The 16622-nt window shown below is 39.3% G+C and overlaps 3 protein-coding genes across 18 annotated transcripts in view; all 3 read left to right on the forward strand.

The window, feature by feature from the left end:
- LOC125762523 (pseudouridylate synthase RPUSD2-like) overlaps positions 1–16622 on the forward strand; it is a 185632-nt gene that overhangs the window by 111978 nt on the left and 57032 nt on the right. The window lies entirely within an intron of this gene.
- LOC125762539 (uncharacterized) lies at positions 2824–7364 on the forward strand. The gene is made up of 2 exons (XM_049424736.1): positions 2824–6383; positions 6444–7364. The coding sequence occupies exons 1-2, from the start codon at positions 6339–6341 to the stop codon at positions 7101–7103; spliced, it is 705 nt and encodes a 234-aa protein (XP_049280693.1). The 5' UTR covers positions 2824–6338; the 3' UTR covers positions 7104–7364.
- On the forward strand, positions 7746–9646 carry LOC125762540 (uncharacterized). The gene is made up of 2 exons (XM_049424737.1): positions 7746–8863; positions 8942–9646. Exons 1-2 carry the CDS (start codon positions 8819–8821, stop codon positions 9599–9601), a joined length of 705 nt encoding a protein of 234 aa, XP_049280694.1. The 5' UTR covers positions 7746–8818; the 3' UTR covers positions 9602–9646.

The following is a 16622-nucleotide window of genomic DNA, read 5'->3' on the forward strand; positions in this document are numbered from 1 at the left end:
TGTTTAATCACCTGAAAAGCCTCGATGCAGCAGAGCATCCTTTATGTTTGGCGCACTAATTATTGTGGCCTGATGCTTTCATATCACGGTGAAGCGATTCGTTGCGGTAAGGATAGTATAATGCCTGATCGAACTACAAACAAATCAGACCAAGCGAGTGTGTGCGAGAAGAGAGGACGAAGATAATGGTGTTATGGGTTTTAGATTTTCAGTAATCCATGTCCATGGCTGATGCACGATCGATGCTACCCTTCGTCGACTAATTAGCACACATCGATAGTTTCTAATGTACAATAAATACCGTCGAGGGGAGGTGAAGTGGACAGGAAATTGTGATGGTGGAGCACTACATTAATCTTACCTCACGCGTTCTATCTTTGAAATGGGATTGAATGTAGGAAAAGGGCGGCAAATGCGCCCCCGGATGGTTAGAGGTTGTCATGAAGGGAAATTAAACTTCCGCGAACTTTCCTTTTCGGGTGCGTTTGTTCTGGCGGTGAATGTGTGCCGGTGGTGAGATGTGTTCGGCTGAACTCACATGCCGATAGCGTTTCATATCGACATGAATTTGGCATTTCCCTCCTTTCGGCTAGCAGTAGCAGATGGTTTTGTAAGATCTAGAACGAACCGATATCGCTGACGGGTTGGGAAAAAGTCCTGCGCTGGAAGGAATCGAAAGTTTGTTACGCCTTACCGACGTATAGTTAAGCTTGCATTCAGCTTTTGCTTGAAGCAGATATTTATGGCTACGGAACGATAAATTATTTTTACTTTCACTTGTTTTCTGTCGGCGTTTTTTTTCTTCCCCCGCAACCAGCCACGGTTCATATAAAACAATTGGTGTTTTTGAAGAAAAACGGTTTGTATGGTTGTGCTTTATTTACTCATTTCAGACGCCACGATTGTGGCTTATTGTGGGGTTGTAGGTAATAAATTTGCACGTTTGTTCTAGTGGGTAAGCGGAAAAAGTTTACTTGCAAGAGGTATCGGGGCAATCTTTTCCGGGACATTAATCTCTGACAACGATGTTTTGGGGGGAAAACAAACACATTTGGTGGTGTGTTTGTTTACGAATAATTTTATGAATTGAACAAAAGCGTTATGTTTTTAGTAGTGTTGTGCTTATTGAATCTTTTGAAAAGTCTTTCATATGATTTTTTAGTGAAGAGTCTTTCAAACCATTAGTCGACTACCAACATGTCAAAAATTCAAATAAATCCTCAAAGATTCATGAATCCTAATGTAATGATTGGTTGTCAGCAAACTTGGAAAGGGAAGAGGCGAGTGTTCGGAGACTTATTTCAAAATTGTTGATTTCTCCAACAGGGTGGAGGGACAACCACATAAATCATCGGATTCATAATTCAATTAATTCTTCAAAATAGAGATTCAAAGTCATTCGCTCAAAGATTGCTTCAGATTCATGAATTTGATTCAGATTTACTCAAGATTACTTTTTATAGAAAAATTTTATGCTTGGTAGTGTTTTGATACTTGTTGTAGAGTAAATGATGAGAGTCCCAATATTACAAAACCTAGTTAATGTAACGAACGGAGTTAATAAGTGGCACTCAAACTCATATTCCGCTTTCCACTGAAGACCGATCGATTCAATGGAATAAATTTTATCGATTTGGATAAAAATCAACTCTTTTGTAAACAGAAACGGTTTCTAGCATCGAAAGAAATACATAAAATCGAGAATGTTTTTCGAACGGATTATGATTGGCTCGCGTAAGCGCTCTGGTGAATAAAAAGGGGAGAAGGTAGTACGTTGGATCCGTTCAACCGGCTAACACTTATCCGGACTATTCAAAATGCTATTAAATATTCATTTTGACCGCATCCCAACTAACCATCCTTGGAAACAAACACAGGCTTTAGGATGTATCGGATGGAGCCCGCAGGGAGATATCAAGTTTGGAGCTTGTTAGGATGATGGGCACAACGAGAGGGTTGCTTTGAATATTTTCCAGAACCTCACCCTCCCAGGGTGTCTTATTTGCAGCAATGGTTCACTTTTCTATGCCTTTAACTATCAGCATACTAAAACACCTAGAACACCAGCCCCCCCACCAATGGTTTTGGCCTTTAATGCGCATAAATTGATAAATTATACAAACAAACAACTAACCACACACGCACAAATAAACACATTGAGTTTGTTATCCTTACGATGGCTGGACAACCGATAGAAAAACGGGATGCAACCGACGCGTAAATGTGCTCAAACGCAAGTGCAACGCTACGATGACCTTAATAGCTCTCAGTGGATGATTATAGCGATTCAATTGAATCCATGGTGACCTTTCATTTTGGCACACATGAATGAGTTTCAAAAGCAAAACAATAGAATCATGCAAATAGTGGTTGGGCTGTGCCGTAGCATGAAATTTGATGTTAGTGTGCTGGAAAAATGGAAGGAAAATTCTTAAAAGCCAGGCGCCACCATCTGTATCACGATGCCTGTATTAGTTTTATTGGTTCAAAACAATGATACAATGAAATACGAATTCAACGCAACTGTGAAACAATAGGACGCATTTTGCCTACGTTGAAGTAGAAATGTTTAAAGTTGTTGTTAAATCATAGAAGCGAATCGATTTGAAATGTTTAGAATTCTAGCTTAGTTGTTTAGTCCAACAGTTGTGTTGTCTTTAAATTCATCTATAAATCTGCAAACTGTTCATTTCATTTTGCTTTAATTTAAAAGTTCATTTTTTTTTACAATGATCGTATTGTTGTTGTTTTTTTTCAATGAACATATACTAAATGCTTTATTTTTATTTTTTTATTTTACAGGTAAACTTTACGTCTGATGTATAAAGCTATAATCTTCCCTTTTACCTGATATATGAGAAATTTAAGTAAGTAACGGCGTGACTGACTTTTATGACTTTTTTTTTGTGAAGAAAAAGTTAGGCTGTATTCCGACATTATTATGACTTTTGATTAATAAATACAAAACAACGGAAAACATGTGTTAAAATACAAAAAAATATATAATTTTATGTGAAAGTAACTTTGCATTTTATGATCTACAGTATTTTGTAATTGAATAAATCACTATGAGCATTTTCTCATTATGTCTGGTGTATTTCGTGAGAAGACTCTTTTCAACTAGAATATTTTGGATTTTATGTGCTTTACTCTATGCGTGAGTTTTGGAGCAAAAAGCTAAATTGAAGCGAATTTGGGACGAAGAAATTTCTTCCACCGAATATCCTAAAGCTAAAGTTGTGTCCATGATTTGTTCCAAGTGGGTTTCAAAGTTGAGCGGTCGGGTTGAATAGTGTGCTGAGTGGAAGGCTCTTTCGCACACAACCAACATGTGCAGAAGTACCACTTTTTGGTAGGGTTATGTGAAAAATTTCACTAACTCCGTATATGCGGCGTTTCTCATCACGAACCGCATACTCAAGGCATCACCGAGTTATTTCGCATTTGGCAGCACGCGGGCTAAACAGCACATTCCGCTGCTTCGAAATACCAAACCTTTCCTCCGAGACCCGCTGGTGTGGGTCTCACAGTGTATTGTAACGTGCGAAACACACACTCACCACCTTCGGCGATCGCGTAGTTAAAGTATGAGTTTTCCACAATCCACCCCAGGGCAATGATCCTATTTCGGATCGACGCACCGGTAGCGGTAGACATAAGCGAAAAGTTTGTCCATGCGAAAAGGTGTTTTGGGCGTCCGAACAGGAATTAAGTCCTTCAAATCCCTTTATCGGGGGAGGGAAGGGATCACCCTTTTTGCGTTCTTGAGTTCCCAAAATGCGTTAGCTGTGTAGGGAACCATGGGATGGAATGCATCCGCTGTGTAGTTACGTAAAGGCGATGGTTACATTTTCCGCAGTATACTGTTTTCAAGCTGAATTAAGCAAAGGATTGAAATAGTGTCCATTTTTGAAATTTCTGGAACATTTTCTCAGCAATACAAAATTTTTACTTATCATCACTTTAAGCGTTGTTGATAGGTGAAAAGAAAAAATGAAGTATCGTTTGATTGTAAATTTATCTGTTCAGTTTGTTGACATCGTTTATACCATCTCCGTACATAATTTGTTGGTCTGTCTTCCTGTGCTTGTGTTAGGAAAAATGATGAACAACCCAGTAATGACTTCATCAATCGACCAAACAGAAGAAACAATCTTCCCTAGCTTTGTTCGCTCGCTTGTCGCCGTTCAATCCAGTCGTTGATTGCTACGGCGATCATAATCGTTATGTCTGTCACTTGGAAATCATAAAACTGTCTCACAGCACATCGTTAGAACTACCATCCGTTTCGGGATAGAACTGTTCCGGAGCGAAGATATACGATAGATAGAGAAAGAGAGAGAGAGAGAAAAATCTACACATTTGTATTAATTACGATTCGTTTATATTCTCCATCCATTCACAACACTCATCAATCTATTCGCACTCGATTCACGCACAGCTTCCATGCGCTGAACCGGGAAAAATACATAACTATCATCGAATACACATTTTTCGCGCTCGCACCCTAAAATTAGCATAAAACAAAAATCAGATTAAGAGAGAGAGAGAGTGAGCAAGAGAGTGTTGAAATGGATTTCAGCCACCATGGCAGATTGGATTACGATCAAGTGTAAAACGAGTAGTAAAGTTGAAATGGAATAATTATGTAAATTATATTATCGTACGTGTGATATGTAAACGTCAGTGCAAAAAAACGTTACAAATGTTAATAAAAAGATGATAATATTTGAAAACAATATTTTTAAAAGTTTAACAAGTTTACATGCAAACTGAAGCATACGAAAAGCTGTAGTTAAGGAAAGTTAAGACGTTAGGAGAATTTCGAAAAAATATTTGATAGTTAAAGAGTAACACATTTTTTAACGTTCAAATCACGGAAATAGTATTGAATGACATTCAGTTCAAAATCACTATGCAAACTGCACTTTTTTCGAACTTTCCTTACTTCACTGGGCAGCACCCCCGTCTATAATTAGCGCATAAAAATGTAGCACGAACCTATTAAATTTTAATTACCCCTATAAAGTGTATCGCGATCTTCATCTTTCATCTTTTTTCGGATAATTTTGCGCGGCCAGCCATCGGTATGTACTCGCTCGCAAAACCCATCTGCATACACATATTAGAAGTTCATCTTCTCCGGGGAGGGAAGGTTTCTGTTTTCGTAGCGACACACCGCCGTGCCTCCGTTTGACAGCGATATTTTTGCTAGCATAGTCGATGGGTCTTAATGAATGCAAATCATATGCAGTAGCCGTGAATAAATGCATGTCAAGCATGGAGGATGACCACACAGGAAAACCGACAACTGAAACCGTCCGGCTAAAGTGCTTAGTTCGTATGCGAACGTGCAGATTTTGGCCTTTGTGTCCACTAATAACGTTTGAATACAATCGTGTTAACGGCAAAACACCGATTAACACGCTTACCGTGTCACATTCATGGTGTGCCGTTTCTGGCAGTGAAAATGCACTTTTAAAGACTGGTTACGTTGGTATCACAAGGAGGATCACCATCTCAGTGTCAAGGTTATGCGTAGCTGTAATTATGTGATTGGGCGTTACGCAAGCAGCTGTCGGAACTGGTTTATGAGAGTTAAACTTCACTCGACGGATGAACGCACAGCGCATAACTTTCACCTGGTACAGGACATTATATGTACTTGTTTGGGCAAGTATAGCCCGGGCAAGCATATGCTGCGGTACTTCGGAATTTTGATGCATCATTGCGTTGCTCACTTGATCGGCGATGATCGTTTGAAAATCAATCAATTAATCAATTACCTGTGTTTGATTAAATGTTGCTACATCAGTTGATAAATTAAACTCCAATCTAATAGGCCCGTACCCGGAGGATGCGATAAGATAGGATGTATGCTTTACATTTCCTGACCACCTGCCAACCCCTACACTGTACTACACTGATACGAACGCAAGGTTTGAGCTAATCTTTTTTCACGAGGCCGTTCCTTATCCACGGTAGCAGGTTCCGAATTACACACAATAATGAAATATGATAAATATGGTGGCAGAACGTACGTAATGTTGCACACACACGTAATGTTTTGAGCGTAAACATTTTCCGCTGGATGGGCTTATCGTCGAAAATGTGAGGCGGATTTTATAATCTTGACCTCTCCGGTATGACGATGGTGCTATAAAACAGAAAAAGTTTTGAATGGTAAGCAGAAACTTAATCGTAAGATAACGGATCTTATTTAAACGCAATCCAACGAATCAATAAATTGATTAACGCAAGCTAACCAAAGCAGTAGTTTCGCGGAGAGTGCGTGCGACTGACATACTGATCGGTGGAAACCTTAAGAATTGTTCAAAATGAAGAGTTTGTTCGTTTGTTTGCTGTTGGCCCTGGCTGGTCAGGTAAGAAAGTGTGTGAAAACGGCAGTGTTGAACGATAATTAACCTACCCGGAACGTTTAGTCTCTAGCTCAGAGCGAGAATGAGTTCTTGGAATACCTGCTGGAGATACAGAGCCAAGCGGAAGCGGTTCATGAGATGATGGAAGATACGTTCGATAATATTCGCTTCTCGATGAGTGACCAGCTGGTCGAACTGAACCGTCAGCTGATCGCCCGCATGAACGAAGCTCTCGAGGAGGTCGAACAGATCCGCGAGGATACGGAAGAATTCGTTGGGGAGTCATCGGCCCCTGCCGCCTGCGTTAATGTAGCCGTCGCCAACTGGGAAAATGAGATCGAATTGGTCGGAGAAGCTTTTTCGCGTTGCGCCAGTCAAGCCAACATTCAGATTACGTCGCGTACTGCTGACGTCCATGCTGCTCTGGAAGCCGCTCAGATTGCGTCGACCGAGTTGCAGAACATCGTGGTCCGTGGATTCATTGACTGGAATGCGATCGATAGCGATGAGCAGCTATCGGTAATTGTTGGAGATCAAATTGAAAACCGAGAGGACTACTTCGTCAGAATTACCCGGCCAAATTTGGAGCGCGTTCTGGAGGGAATCGACGATCTGGATGAAAATCTGCTGCCTGAGATCGTGACCTGTGTCAACCGCGGTGTTGAGCGATTCAACAACTACGGTCGTGTCGTCCGTGATACGCTGTTCTTCTGTGGCCAGTAAGTGGAAGCTACTCATAGCTTGTCGCTAATTTTGTGCGCAATACAAATCCAGCAAAACAAAGGCTTAACGGTACAACATTAGATTTCATGTCGTTATTCAAGTGTGTTATAATAGTAATATCACCTAAACCGTAGCTAGCTGTTTCGAAATACATCGGAAGAGGATTTGTGCAAATTGTAATTTTTATCTGCTTGTCTTCGTATCTAGTGGCTAGCGTAGAGACTAGAACAACCACGAAGGTCTTGATGTGTCTTTTCTGGCTCCTCTATTTTATTCCCCTGTACCTGAATGAACCTGATTTTATGTATAAGAAATTGGATTTTTTGACCATTTCATCAAATTATGTCACTATCCGGAACACAGGGTTCATACAATTTAAGTCAACGATATTGGCAGCTGTTTCTTATCTGCTGCCTTAATATTGAGGAAGTAATAAAACTGTTAACAACAGTTTATCAGTACAAATCTGCAATTTAGCCCTAGAAAAATTGAATCTGACGTGGCTTTTTACCTGTATTATTCAACGCATGTTGTTGTGTATGCTTTTCTGGACGTTATCCTTATTTTCTATATTTGAGTACTTCCGTATATATGAGTAATAAGAAAAGTATATCTTATATTTATCAGTATCAATCCCACTGTTTTATGTAAATTTTCATATTTGAGATACCATTTTCCAGAAGTTTAAGTCTGCTTGTGTAGACCAGAAATATATCGAAGCGATTGTTATCTACGCATCCTCAATTCATATAAATTGCACTGTCCTCCATCGAACTACATTCAAACAGCCTTGAGTTCTGATCGAATCGTGAGTTTAATTTTCTCAATCGTGCAGTTCCTTCCCTTCAGTATAATTCCTTCCAATTTGGCTTTCCTACTCTCCATGTGAAGATTTAGGGAAGTATCGGCTGATTCGGGATTAACAACGTTCATTACATAAGCTTTTTTTTCCTTCTCGGAAGGTTATCATCTCATTGACGCAATATTAATCTTGTGATTTTGGTAAAAAAAAAAGTTGTAAGATTCCTTGGCCCTGGTATGTTGGTCTTTGGCGATTCCGAAAGAGAAGGCTGGTAATTGAAACTTCTCGTTCGTGCATATGCAAGCACGAGGAAACGAAAATTGTCTCGTCATTAGTCTTTCTGCCGATAAAGCGCAATTATCTTAATACCACCCTATATTACTTTATTTATCTGTACTGTTTGCGCGTATCGACGTATGTTTCTTGTACTATCTGCCAATAATGTGAGAACGATTAGACAAGCAGACCACCTTCTCATAGAAAGGTAACCGTTTCCTAATCAGCGGCGGGTGTTCGACATGATTAAGGCAGATCGGAAGGACTCCAAGGTATGAGGCTGTTCCGAAAAGAAGATGATGATAACACGGCATTCGATGTCAACCACTTGCAATGCATGTGCCACATGCCACCTGAGTGTGTATGAGCAGGAAGAAGGTGCAAAGGCGGCAACAGATAAAGAGATTAAATTAAGGGCACAAATTGGTGGGTCAACAGAATTTGTAAAAATGCTTCACGATTGCTGTGCCGGTGATAAGACGGTCGGCCGATCGTATCGGTCAGTTTCAAACGATATCCGGTCAATGGGAGCAGCCTTTAAACCGCATTGTGCGACGTGGATTGGATTAGTTTGAAAGCAGTCGGTCTCCGAGGTGGAACTAAAACGCTGAAAGGCACTAAAAGTAAATCAGAAATCATGAAGAGTTTGTTCGTGTGTTTGCTGTTGGCCCTGGCTGGTCAAGTGAGTGTTTCGTAAGGATTCTTTCCAATTTTAGACGATGGTGTTTATTTGGTTCTTGGTTATTTCGTTCTTGTGTAGACTCTGGCCCAAAGCCAAGAAGAGTTCGTGGAGTACCTGCTGGAGATCCAATATCAAGCGGAAGCTATCCACCAGTTGATGGAAGGAACGTTCGACAATGTTCGCTTCTCGATGAGTGACCAGCTGGTCGAACTGAACCGTCAGCTTATCGCCCGCATGAACGAAGCTCTCGAGGAGGTCGAACAGATCCGCGAGGATACGGAAGAATTCGTTGGGGAATCCTCGGCCCCTGCCACCTGCGTTAACGTAGCTGTCGCAAACTGGGAAATTGAAATCGATTGGGTCGGACAGGCTTTGTCGCGTTGCGCCAGTCAAGCCAACGTTCAGATTACGTCGCGTACTGCTGACGTCCATGCTGCTCTGGAAGCTGCCCAGGTTGCGTCGACGGAACTGCAGAACATCGTTGTCCGTGGATTTATTGACTGGAATGCGATTGACTACACTGAACAGATTTCGGCTATTGTTGGAGATCAGATTAACGATAAGTACGACTATTTCACCAGAATTACCCAACCCAGCCTGGAGCGCGTTCTCCAAGCTATTTTCGATCTGGATGATAATCTGCTGCCTGAGATCGTGACCTGTGTCAACCGCGGTGTTGAGCGATTCAACAACTACGGCCGTGTCATCCGTGATACGCTGTTCTTTTGCTCGCAGTAAGATATATTTTAACTTGAAATCAGAGAAATAATAGAAAAGTTTAAATATATGATATATATTTCCTTAGAAGAAAGAATGAAGCGGATAATTCAAACATTGTTCAAGTATCTGAAATGCCGTAAGATCTCCTCTGCAATCAAGCATTTTCAAGCTGTTCTAGTTTAGAAACATTTGTTTGACTTACTGTTGTGTTAGGTGTGGTTCTACACTGGAAACGCAAATACGTCATCAAACAAAATAACCTTTTGGCTCACGTTCAGTACATTTTGTTGAAGCCCATTACACAAAAGTGAGCGAAATGGTGCTTGACGTAGACGAACGTATGGTTATCGGTTTGGCACGACATGATAATTTTCCTCGTGCAATGGTGCTAACGTTCTATATGCCTGTATGTGAGGTCAGCTGTTACGTTAGACGTCCTTCAGTGTTTGGGGTAATTTGGACATGCCCATAGCATGCGCATTGATGCACTCACTCTTGCAGTGCTGTAATTTAGTAACAACCCAAAAGGTCAAGCGTAAGACGTTCACTCAATCACGTTGTGCCGTTGGAGCGATTGGTGACAGTTTTGGAGCGTGCAGCTTCCCATCATCGTGTCCGTAAATTATAGCGGATGAATGAAAAACTAAACCAACCGTAAGCGTTGTGCCGGCAAGCGTTGTGCGTTCGACGAGTGGTGTATGTGTGGGCATATCGGTGCGCTTCAACGCGTATGTCAGGAAGTGAGAAAATTCGCCACGCTTCCACTTCCGTCCAGCTGGTTTCAGGGAAGAATCATAATCTGTTCGAAACGATGCACGGGAAGAAGGTGGCTTATAGCGGTGGCGCTAACATACGCGTCATAAGTATCGTTTTTGGTGGTTTCGACCATGTACGTACGGCACAGGAAAATCCGGATTGACCGAAGCATTATGGCCGGCCGACCGGCTGGTCCGTCTAGCTGTCGGACGACGCTAGATCTGTCTGACTGTCTGCGTAATGCTTCCCTTCGTCAACGCACCCATGTTACGCTCGTTTGGTGACCGGTTGGGACCGGCCACACAGCTTCCAACAGTTGGTGCGAAGTTATTTATTAGATAATAAACAAAATTTCATTACGTCGGACGTCGCGTTCCGTACACATCGGCATGAACCATCGACCCTGGCTGCTAGACCATCGTCCAACCATCGGCCGAATTCGTTGAATGACCGCGCGATGTTGCTTGTTGACGGTGGTAAGTTGCGTTGTCTACTGGAAAATGGACGTCATTTGCATCACCATTTTATTGCTGGGGTAGAACATATGTTTGTATATTTCTTTGACCCAAAATGGTGTTCGATCGTTCAACTGTTTGAAGTATTTGGGCTCAATATTCAGTTAGTTTGGTAAATTGAAATATTTAAAATTTCAATAATTTTTATTTTTTAAAAGAATGATGCGACTTCATTCTAAAGTATGACGTCATATTAAAGTTTTTTTACGTACTATTTAACAACAAGGTATTTTTCTATTTTATTTGCAACCATGTCTACATTCTCATTATAAAGCAACAAAATGGCCAAAAACAAAAAAGAAACCAGAGCACGGAACGCCTTAAGAGAGTAACGAGAAAACAAAAACCTAAAGATCAGTAGCCCATAAAACTTAACGAAGGACCGACCATTAGCATAACTGATGACATTGCACTTAACCCACTATATACTGCGCTCGTCCCTCTCGTATCTGCTGAGTTTGAGCACTTAGGACTGTAATCTCTTGACCTGTTTTGGCTGTGCTATTTTTCTCTATAATGCCTACATTGATCGTAACTTTCTAGCAGTTTTGTTGCTCAACTTGGTTCAATTACAACACGCAGAAGAAAAATGTGTTGTGCTAATGATGATAGTCTGTATGTTTATGGTACGTATTATCGTGTTCAACATCATTGCTCATATATCCAAAAATACAGTTATAGTCTTCGAGTTGATTGAGCTAAAATTGAGTTTGATAAAGTTTTCATTTAGTAAACCTAAGACTACGTTATACGGTCAACATGAGAATAATGTTTAAAATTGTTCAAAAGTCGAAAAGATTATAGTTTCATGTTATTATTATATTTTTATTACTTTAATTGATGTGTAAGAGTTATCGATCGGTACGATTATTGCAAACCGACGTAATCACTTTTGCCACAACACCATTTGTACGTTTCGTATTGCACCACACAGACGGGTCGGTTTTTGCAAAAGCAATCGGTACAGATACGATAATTTATCGCCTCCGGAAGCGTGGGGCATATTATTGTTTGCTTTTCAAGAGTTATTTATTGATTTAAGCTGATAATTTTGCATAAGTAAATCGATGCGAAGGCAATTGAATCGCAGTTACAGTTGAGCTTGCATTCAGCTTAAAATGTCAAATTCAAACTGCTTTAAAATTAATACCTAGTGCTTGCTTTAATGGTGAAGCCGCTCATCATCATAATTGTGGTCGACAATTTTTTACTACCAATTCCCATGCCATTGACATTGGGTAAGAGTATTCTACATATATTTGAGAGTCATGTAGTTATAATAAAAAAAATAATAAAGGAGTTTGTCATAAAAATGCAAACGTTAATCACAAAGCTAAATTCTGCTCATTCCGTAAAACAAACGATTTATATGGGAGTTTATGTTTGAAAAAAGTTTGACATCGTTTTTTCCCCTTTCATCTCGTTAATACGATTATTTTTAATTTTACCAATCAATGCGACACACATCGGTAGAACGCATGATTTATAGAAGGTCAAATGTTGTATCACCAAGTCACCAAATGGTTCCGATGGTTGAAATTTTGTTTAATGGCACCGACGTGACTCGGTGGTGCAGGAAAGATCGTTTAATTCTAGCCGGCAATTGACTTCTGATCTTTGGTAAAAACAATTTATTTCGACGACGACGTCGTCTCTCGTCACCGACGTTGCCAGTGTATCCAACGCTGGAATGCGACATGTTGACCAATCGTGTAGCACCGTACGGAGCGTGACTTAAGTAAATGGTGCTGGAGAACTTTTTGACCTTTTTTACAAGATATGTGTGCGTTAAACCCCTATTGCTCGCAGGCCTTTTTCTTGTAAAATCGATGTATTAAAGTATTCGTTACGAGTGCTTTGTTTGAATTCCATTATCAAACAAAAATCTATAAGGCCATCATGTGATGCAATATTTTACAATATTTACAATTTATATTTTTATTTGTACATATACTTAACTTCTTAGTATAAAACATTAACAGTTTCCTCTGTTGTTTTTCTAGAATAAAACTGATTCTAATCTACACCCATTTAACACACAACAATTCATGTGTTTTCATACGTATGATAATGTATTGAATGTGTGTAATTTATATCCTGAAAGTAACATTACTTATATTCGATCGTTCCATATCGTCAAACGTCCGAAATCAATAAAGATTTGCACATTATGAGTGTGCCTCGTATCTTCCTGTTGCACATGTTCTACCTTGAATGGTGACCATGTTTCACACGTAGAATCTTTCTTGGACAGATTTTCGTAAATAATACCATTTATATACTCCAGGTTACCGTAGAACGATGTAGCAAAAGCTGGGGTAATAAGGAAATATGATTCCATCGGCTCTTGGGGAATGCAAAGGCATTATTCTCCTGGCGGCTTTAGTTTATTGTTACCGTAAGAGAGATGTACCTATACGATATGAAAAACGATCCAAACTAACCTTCACAACACAATGAGAGAAGCAAATATCATAGCAAATGTATCGATAGACTCTTCGGTTAAGTATCTGCTAATCCTATTGTAAATGATAGCATTTCCTCTGACCTTTTGTTGCTATTGAATAAGATTTTACTTCACTGCACTAAACTCTACCTTGAGAATTCTCGTAGCATGAATTTTCGCATTGTGTCAAAATCATTGTTTGTTGAATATAATACACTATGGACACCGCGTATATAGGACGGCTATTCCACCCTTATGATCATTAGTTTAAATATACAAGCTTACCCGCTATTATGTTGTAATTGGGGGTGAATCTTAATTGAAAACAAGCTCAATAACTCATAAAGCTGACATTTTTAGCAAAAAAAAGTGTACAATGTATGCTTTGCTTTCAATTGGTCGTACCACAAGTACTTTCAATTTTTTTTTCAACTTCATTACTTTTTGTCTTGGTCATTCCTCCAAACAAATGAGAGAGGGTGATGCTAAATATAATTAGCTTATTAGAAAAAATTACTTGTCGAAAATTTGTTTTCGTTTGTGATCTGATTGCTTTCATTGATTGATGTTTACTATCCATCAGTTTCTCATTAATAGTATTACTTGCATAAATCTTTACTTTTTTTCTTCCGCTTCTTGTATTTGTTCTATAAAAAATGTTTTTGTTATTTTTTATTCAATAAAGAATATTTTGTATAATTGCAAATCATGATTTGCATTTTTTTTAACCTTACATATAGTATAAAGCGAGGCAAATCGGATCAATTTAAATAAAAAAAAATATTTTAATTTATTTTACGTTTCTATTTATCGATTATCGTAAGGTTTTGTAAAATTGCTTGCATTTGTTATAGTTTACAAACATTTTTTATAAAGTTTTATTTCCACCCTCCCAGATCAAGATCTAGCTCAATGTACGAAGATAATAACGAGGCTGCGCGAAAATTAATTACAACAATTATACTACGATAAAGAACATCTGTTGTACGGAGGCTCCAAATGCTGTTGCATAATCATGTTGATAATTTCATTTATCTTACTTTGGGTGTTTCCCTTTCGGCAGCTACCAAACGCACGAGTTTTGTTTATTCCGGAACCGTACAGTGAAACAATTGCTTCGTTGCCATTGGTAGTGGATTGGCTTTTTCGTTACTGTTTCATCTGTGTACCTATTTTAGAAATTTCAGCATTCAGCTCCGTTTCGTGGTTCGTTCTGAAGCAGAAACAATGCTTGCTTTCATTTCAATAAGCATCAGACTGCACCAGACCAGGCAAAGATTAGTTGAAACGACTTCACCAGCTGGGTGAAAACAATCTGGCCGATTTCAGCTGCTTCCGGGTGTGGTGGAAAATGATTCTCGGCACCGAAAAATAATGAAGTGAGAAATAATCGAGATTGAAATATTGGACGGAAGTGCGCTACACTCCAACACCTTCTCTTCGAACGTATGCCCATTTACCTGCCAGTTTTGGAAGGAAATGTAGATTTTGATAGGCTGCCTTTAATTTTCCAATTGTTGTTTTGCGCAATAATTTCCCATTTGCTTAAAGTACTGAGTAACATATTGCGCCGAAAAATTCGGATTGTGAAGGTTCAACAAACTTGTTCTGGAACTTTGGTTCTGCCAGAGTACGGATAGTAATACGTATCAATTGCGTAGTAATGATAACTGCACAAATATAATTTATTACAAATAGAACATTGTTAAACTACAAACGATAATATTTTACTATGGTTTGGCATGTTTCATTGGCACGATTTTTAGTCAATTAACTACAAGCATTTCATAAAAATTAAAATGTTTTGTGTGATCGTTTGCTTTCGTCCACCATTTGCACACCGTCATTATTCAAAGCATGCGTTAAGTATTAATAAGAAAATAGAAAATAATATTTCCATTTTTTAAACGCTTATTGCATCCTCCAGTAAATGTATACACACACTTTTTTCTCGCAATATAAAATGCTATTAAGTTTCTAACAGCTTCGAGTAATCAACGCTTTGCAATGAATAATAATTTCCAATCAATCACCCTTAGAATAATCTGTTGGGCAAACGGATTCGTTGTACAAAATCAACCGTAAACCACCTGTGGATTCATCAATCAAGAAGTGCCATTTTTTTGTTGCCGCTTTTACCCAGAGAGCGTGCGCTACTTTTACGTTGATGCCGTTGATGCTCTTGTGGCTTGCGACGCAGCCCTTGAACTAGTGTAGCATCTCAAGGTGAGATGGGTGATGTTTGCTTCGGAAAGAGGACACTGCCACAATCACCTAGCTGTTCAAACACTCTGATCAAGTATGTGTTGAACGGGATAGATATTTTTAATGGAGTTTTTGTACATACTGTTTTCCCAGGCACCGACAATATTACTCAGATGATGAACATATTTTTGTGCCGCTTGTTTGTCTTGTTTTTTTTTCAATTTGTCTTCATGTTAAGTTAAAGAACAAAGGTCTTTTCTCGCATATTTGCTTGACAACAATTAATGTGTGCAATTATAGTTGTTTCCGGTATATCTTTTCTTTTTCGCTTTTTGTAAGTTGTCACGATGCGTATTTTTAGTCAGTAGCACGAGGAATTGTATCCATGCAATCGGAGGTCAATCTTAGTTGAGCCAACTTCTGTCATGCAGCACGATTGCGTGTCCATCAACCCAACTGTCATTTTGGATAGTTTGCATGCCAGACAAAGCGATGCAAAAATTGCTCAATACCCTACCAACATAGAGTACAAGAAATAAATGTTTTTTTTTTTCACCTTCAAGCGATGGTGTTGCGTTCAGTAAAATGTGTTCACGCAAGTGCTACATGACATTTTATGCTGGAAGGTTTAAATGTTTAAAATAATTACTCAAAACCGGTACCCTTCCACCAGATTGAAGGTTACTATCCAAAAGATGATAATATAATTCATTGCTACGTCCACATAACTCGTGAATAATTATCTTTGCGAGATCTAGTTCTGGATATCTAGCCCGGCGGTCACAGACTAAGCGATGTTCTGCGAAAAGGGTTTATCACACAGCCCAGTCAGAATCATTTATTGATATGTAAGATTGGCTGTCAGCTGAAGCGATGATCACACGGGGTCGCGAGTAGTAGCAATCGAGTTACTGAAGGTAAACTGTTTGTCCAAAATCCCACACGGAACATAGAGGTTGCAGTTCGTGCTTACATATCCCATTTGGGACACAGCTGGTATGACGCAATTTTAGTTGTTTGTCATTTTCATTAATAATTTACCGGGTCCGTTCAACAAATACATCAAGAAAACACACAAAGTTTGACCATAAACAGGGGTCTTTTTCGGAAAAGGACT

This window comes from Anopheles funestus, chromosome 2RL (assembly GCF_943734845.2).
Source record: "Anopheles funestus chromosome 2RL, idAnoFuneDA-416_04, whole genome shotgun sequence".
Lineage (NCBI taxonomy): Eukaryota > Metazoa > Arthropoda > Insecta > Diptera > Culicidae > Anopheles > Anopheles funestus.

Bases quoted from the DNA above. Each gene is read 5' to 3' on its own strand.
- LOC125762539 (XM_049424736.1), top strand. From the start codon at position 6,339: ATGAAGAGTTTGTTCGTTTGTTTGCTGTTGGCCCTGGCTGGTCAG. The intron at 6,384-6,443 runs GTAAGAAAGTGT...CGGAACGTTTAG, and splicing joins TGTTGGCCCTGGCTGGTCAG to TCTCTAGCTCAGAGCGAGAA.
- LOC125762540 (XM_049424737.1), top strand. From the start codon at position 8,819: ATGAAGAGTTTGTTCGTGTGTTTGCTGTTGGCCCTGGCTGGTCAA. The intron at 8,864-8,941 runs GTGAGTGTTTCG...GTTCTTGTGTAG, and splicing joins TGTTGGCCCTGGCTGGTCAA to ACTCTGGCCCAAAGCCAAGA.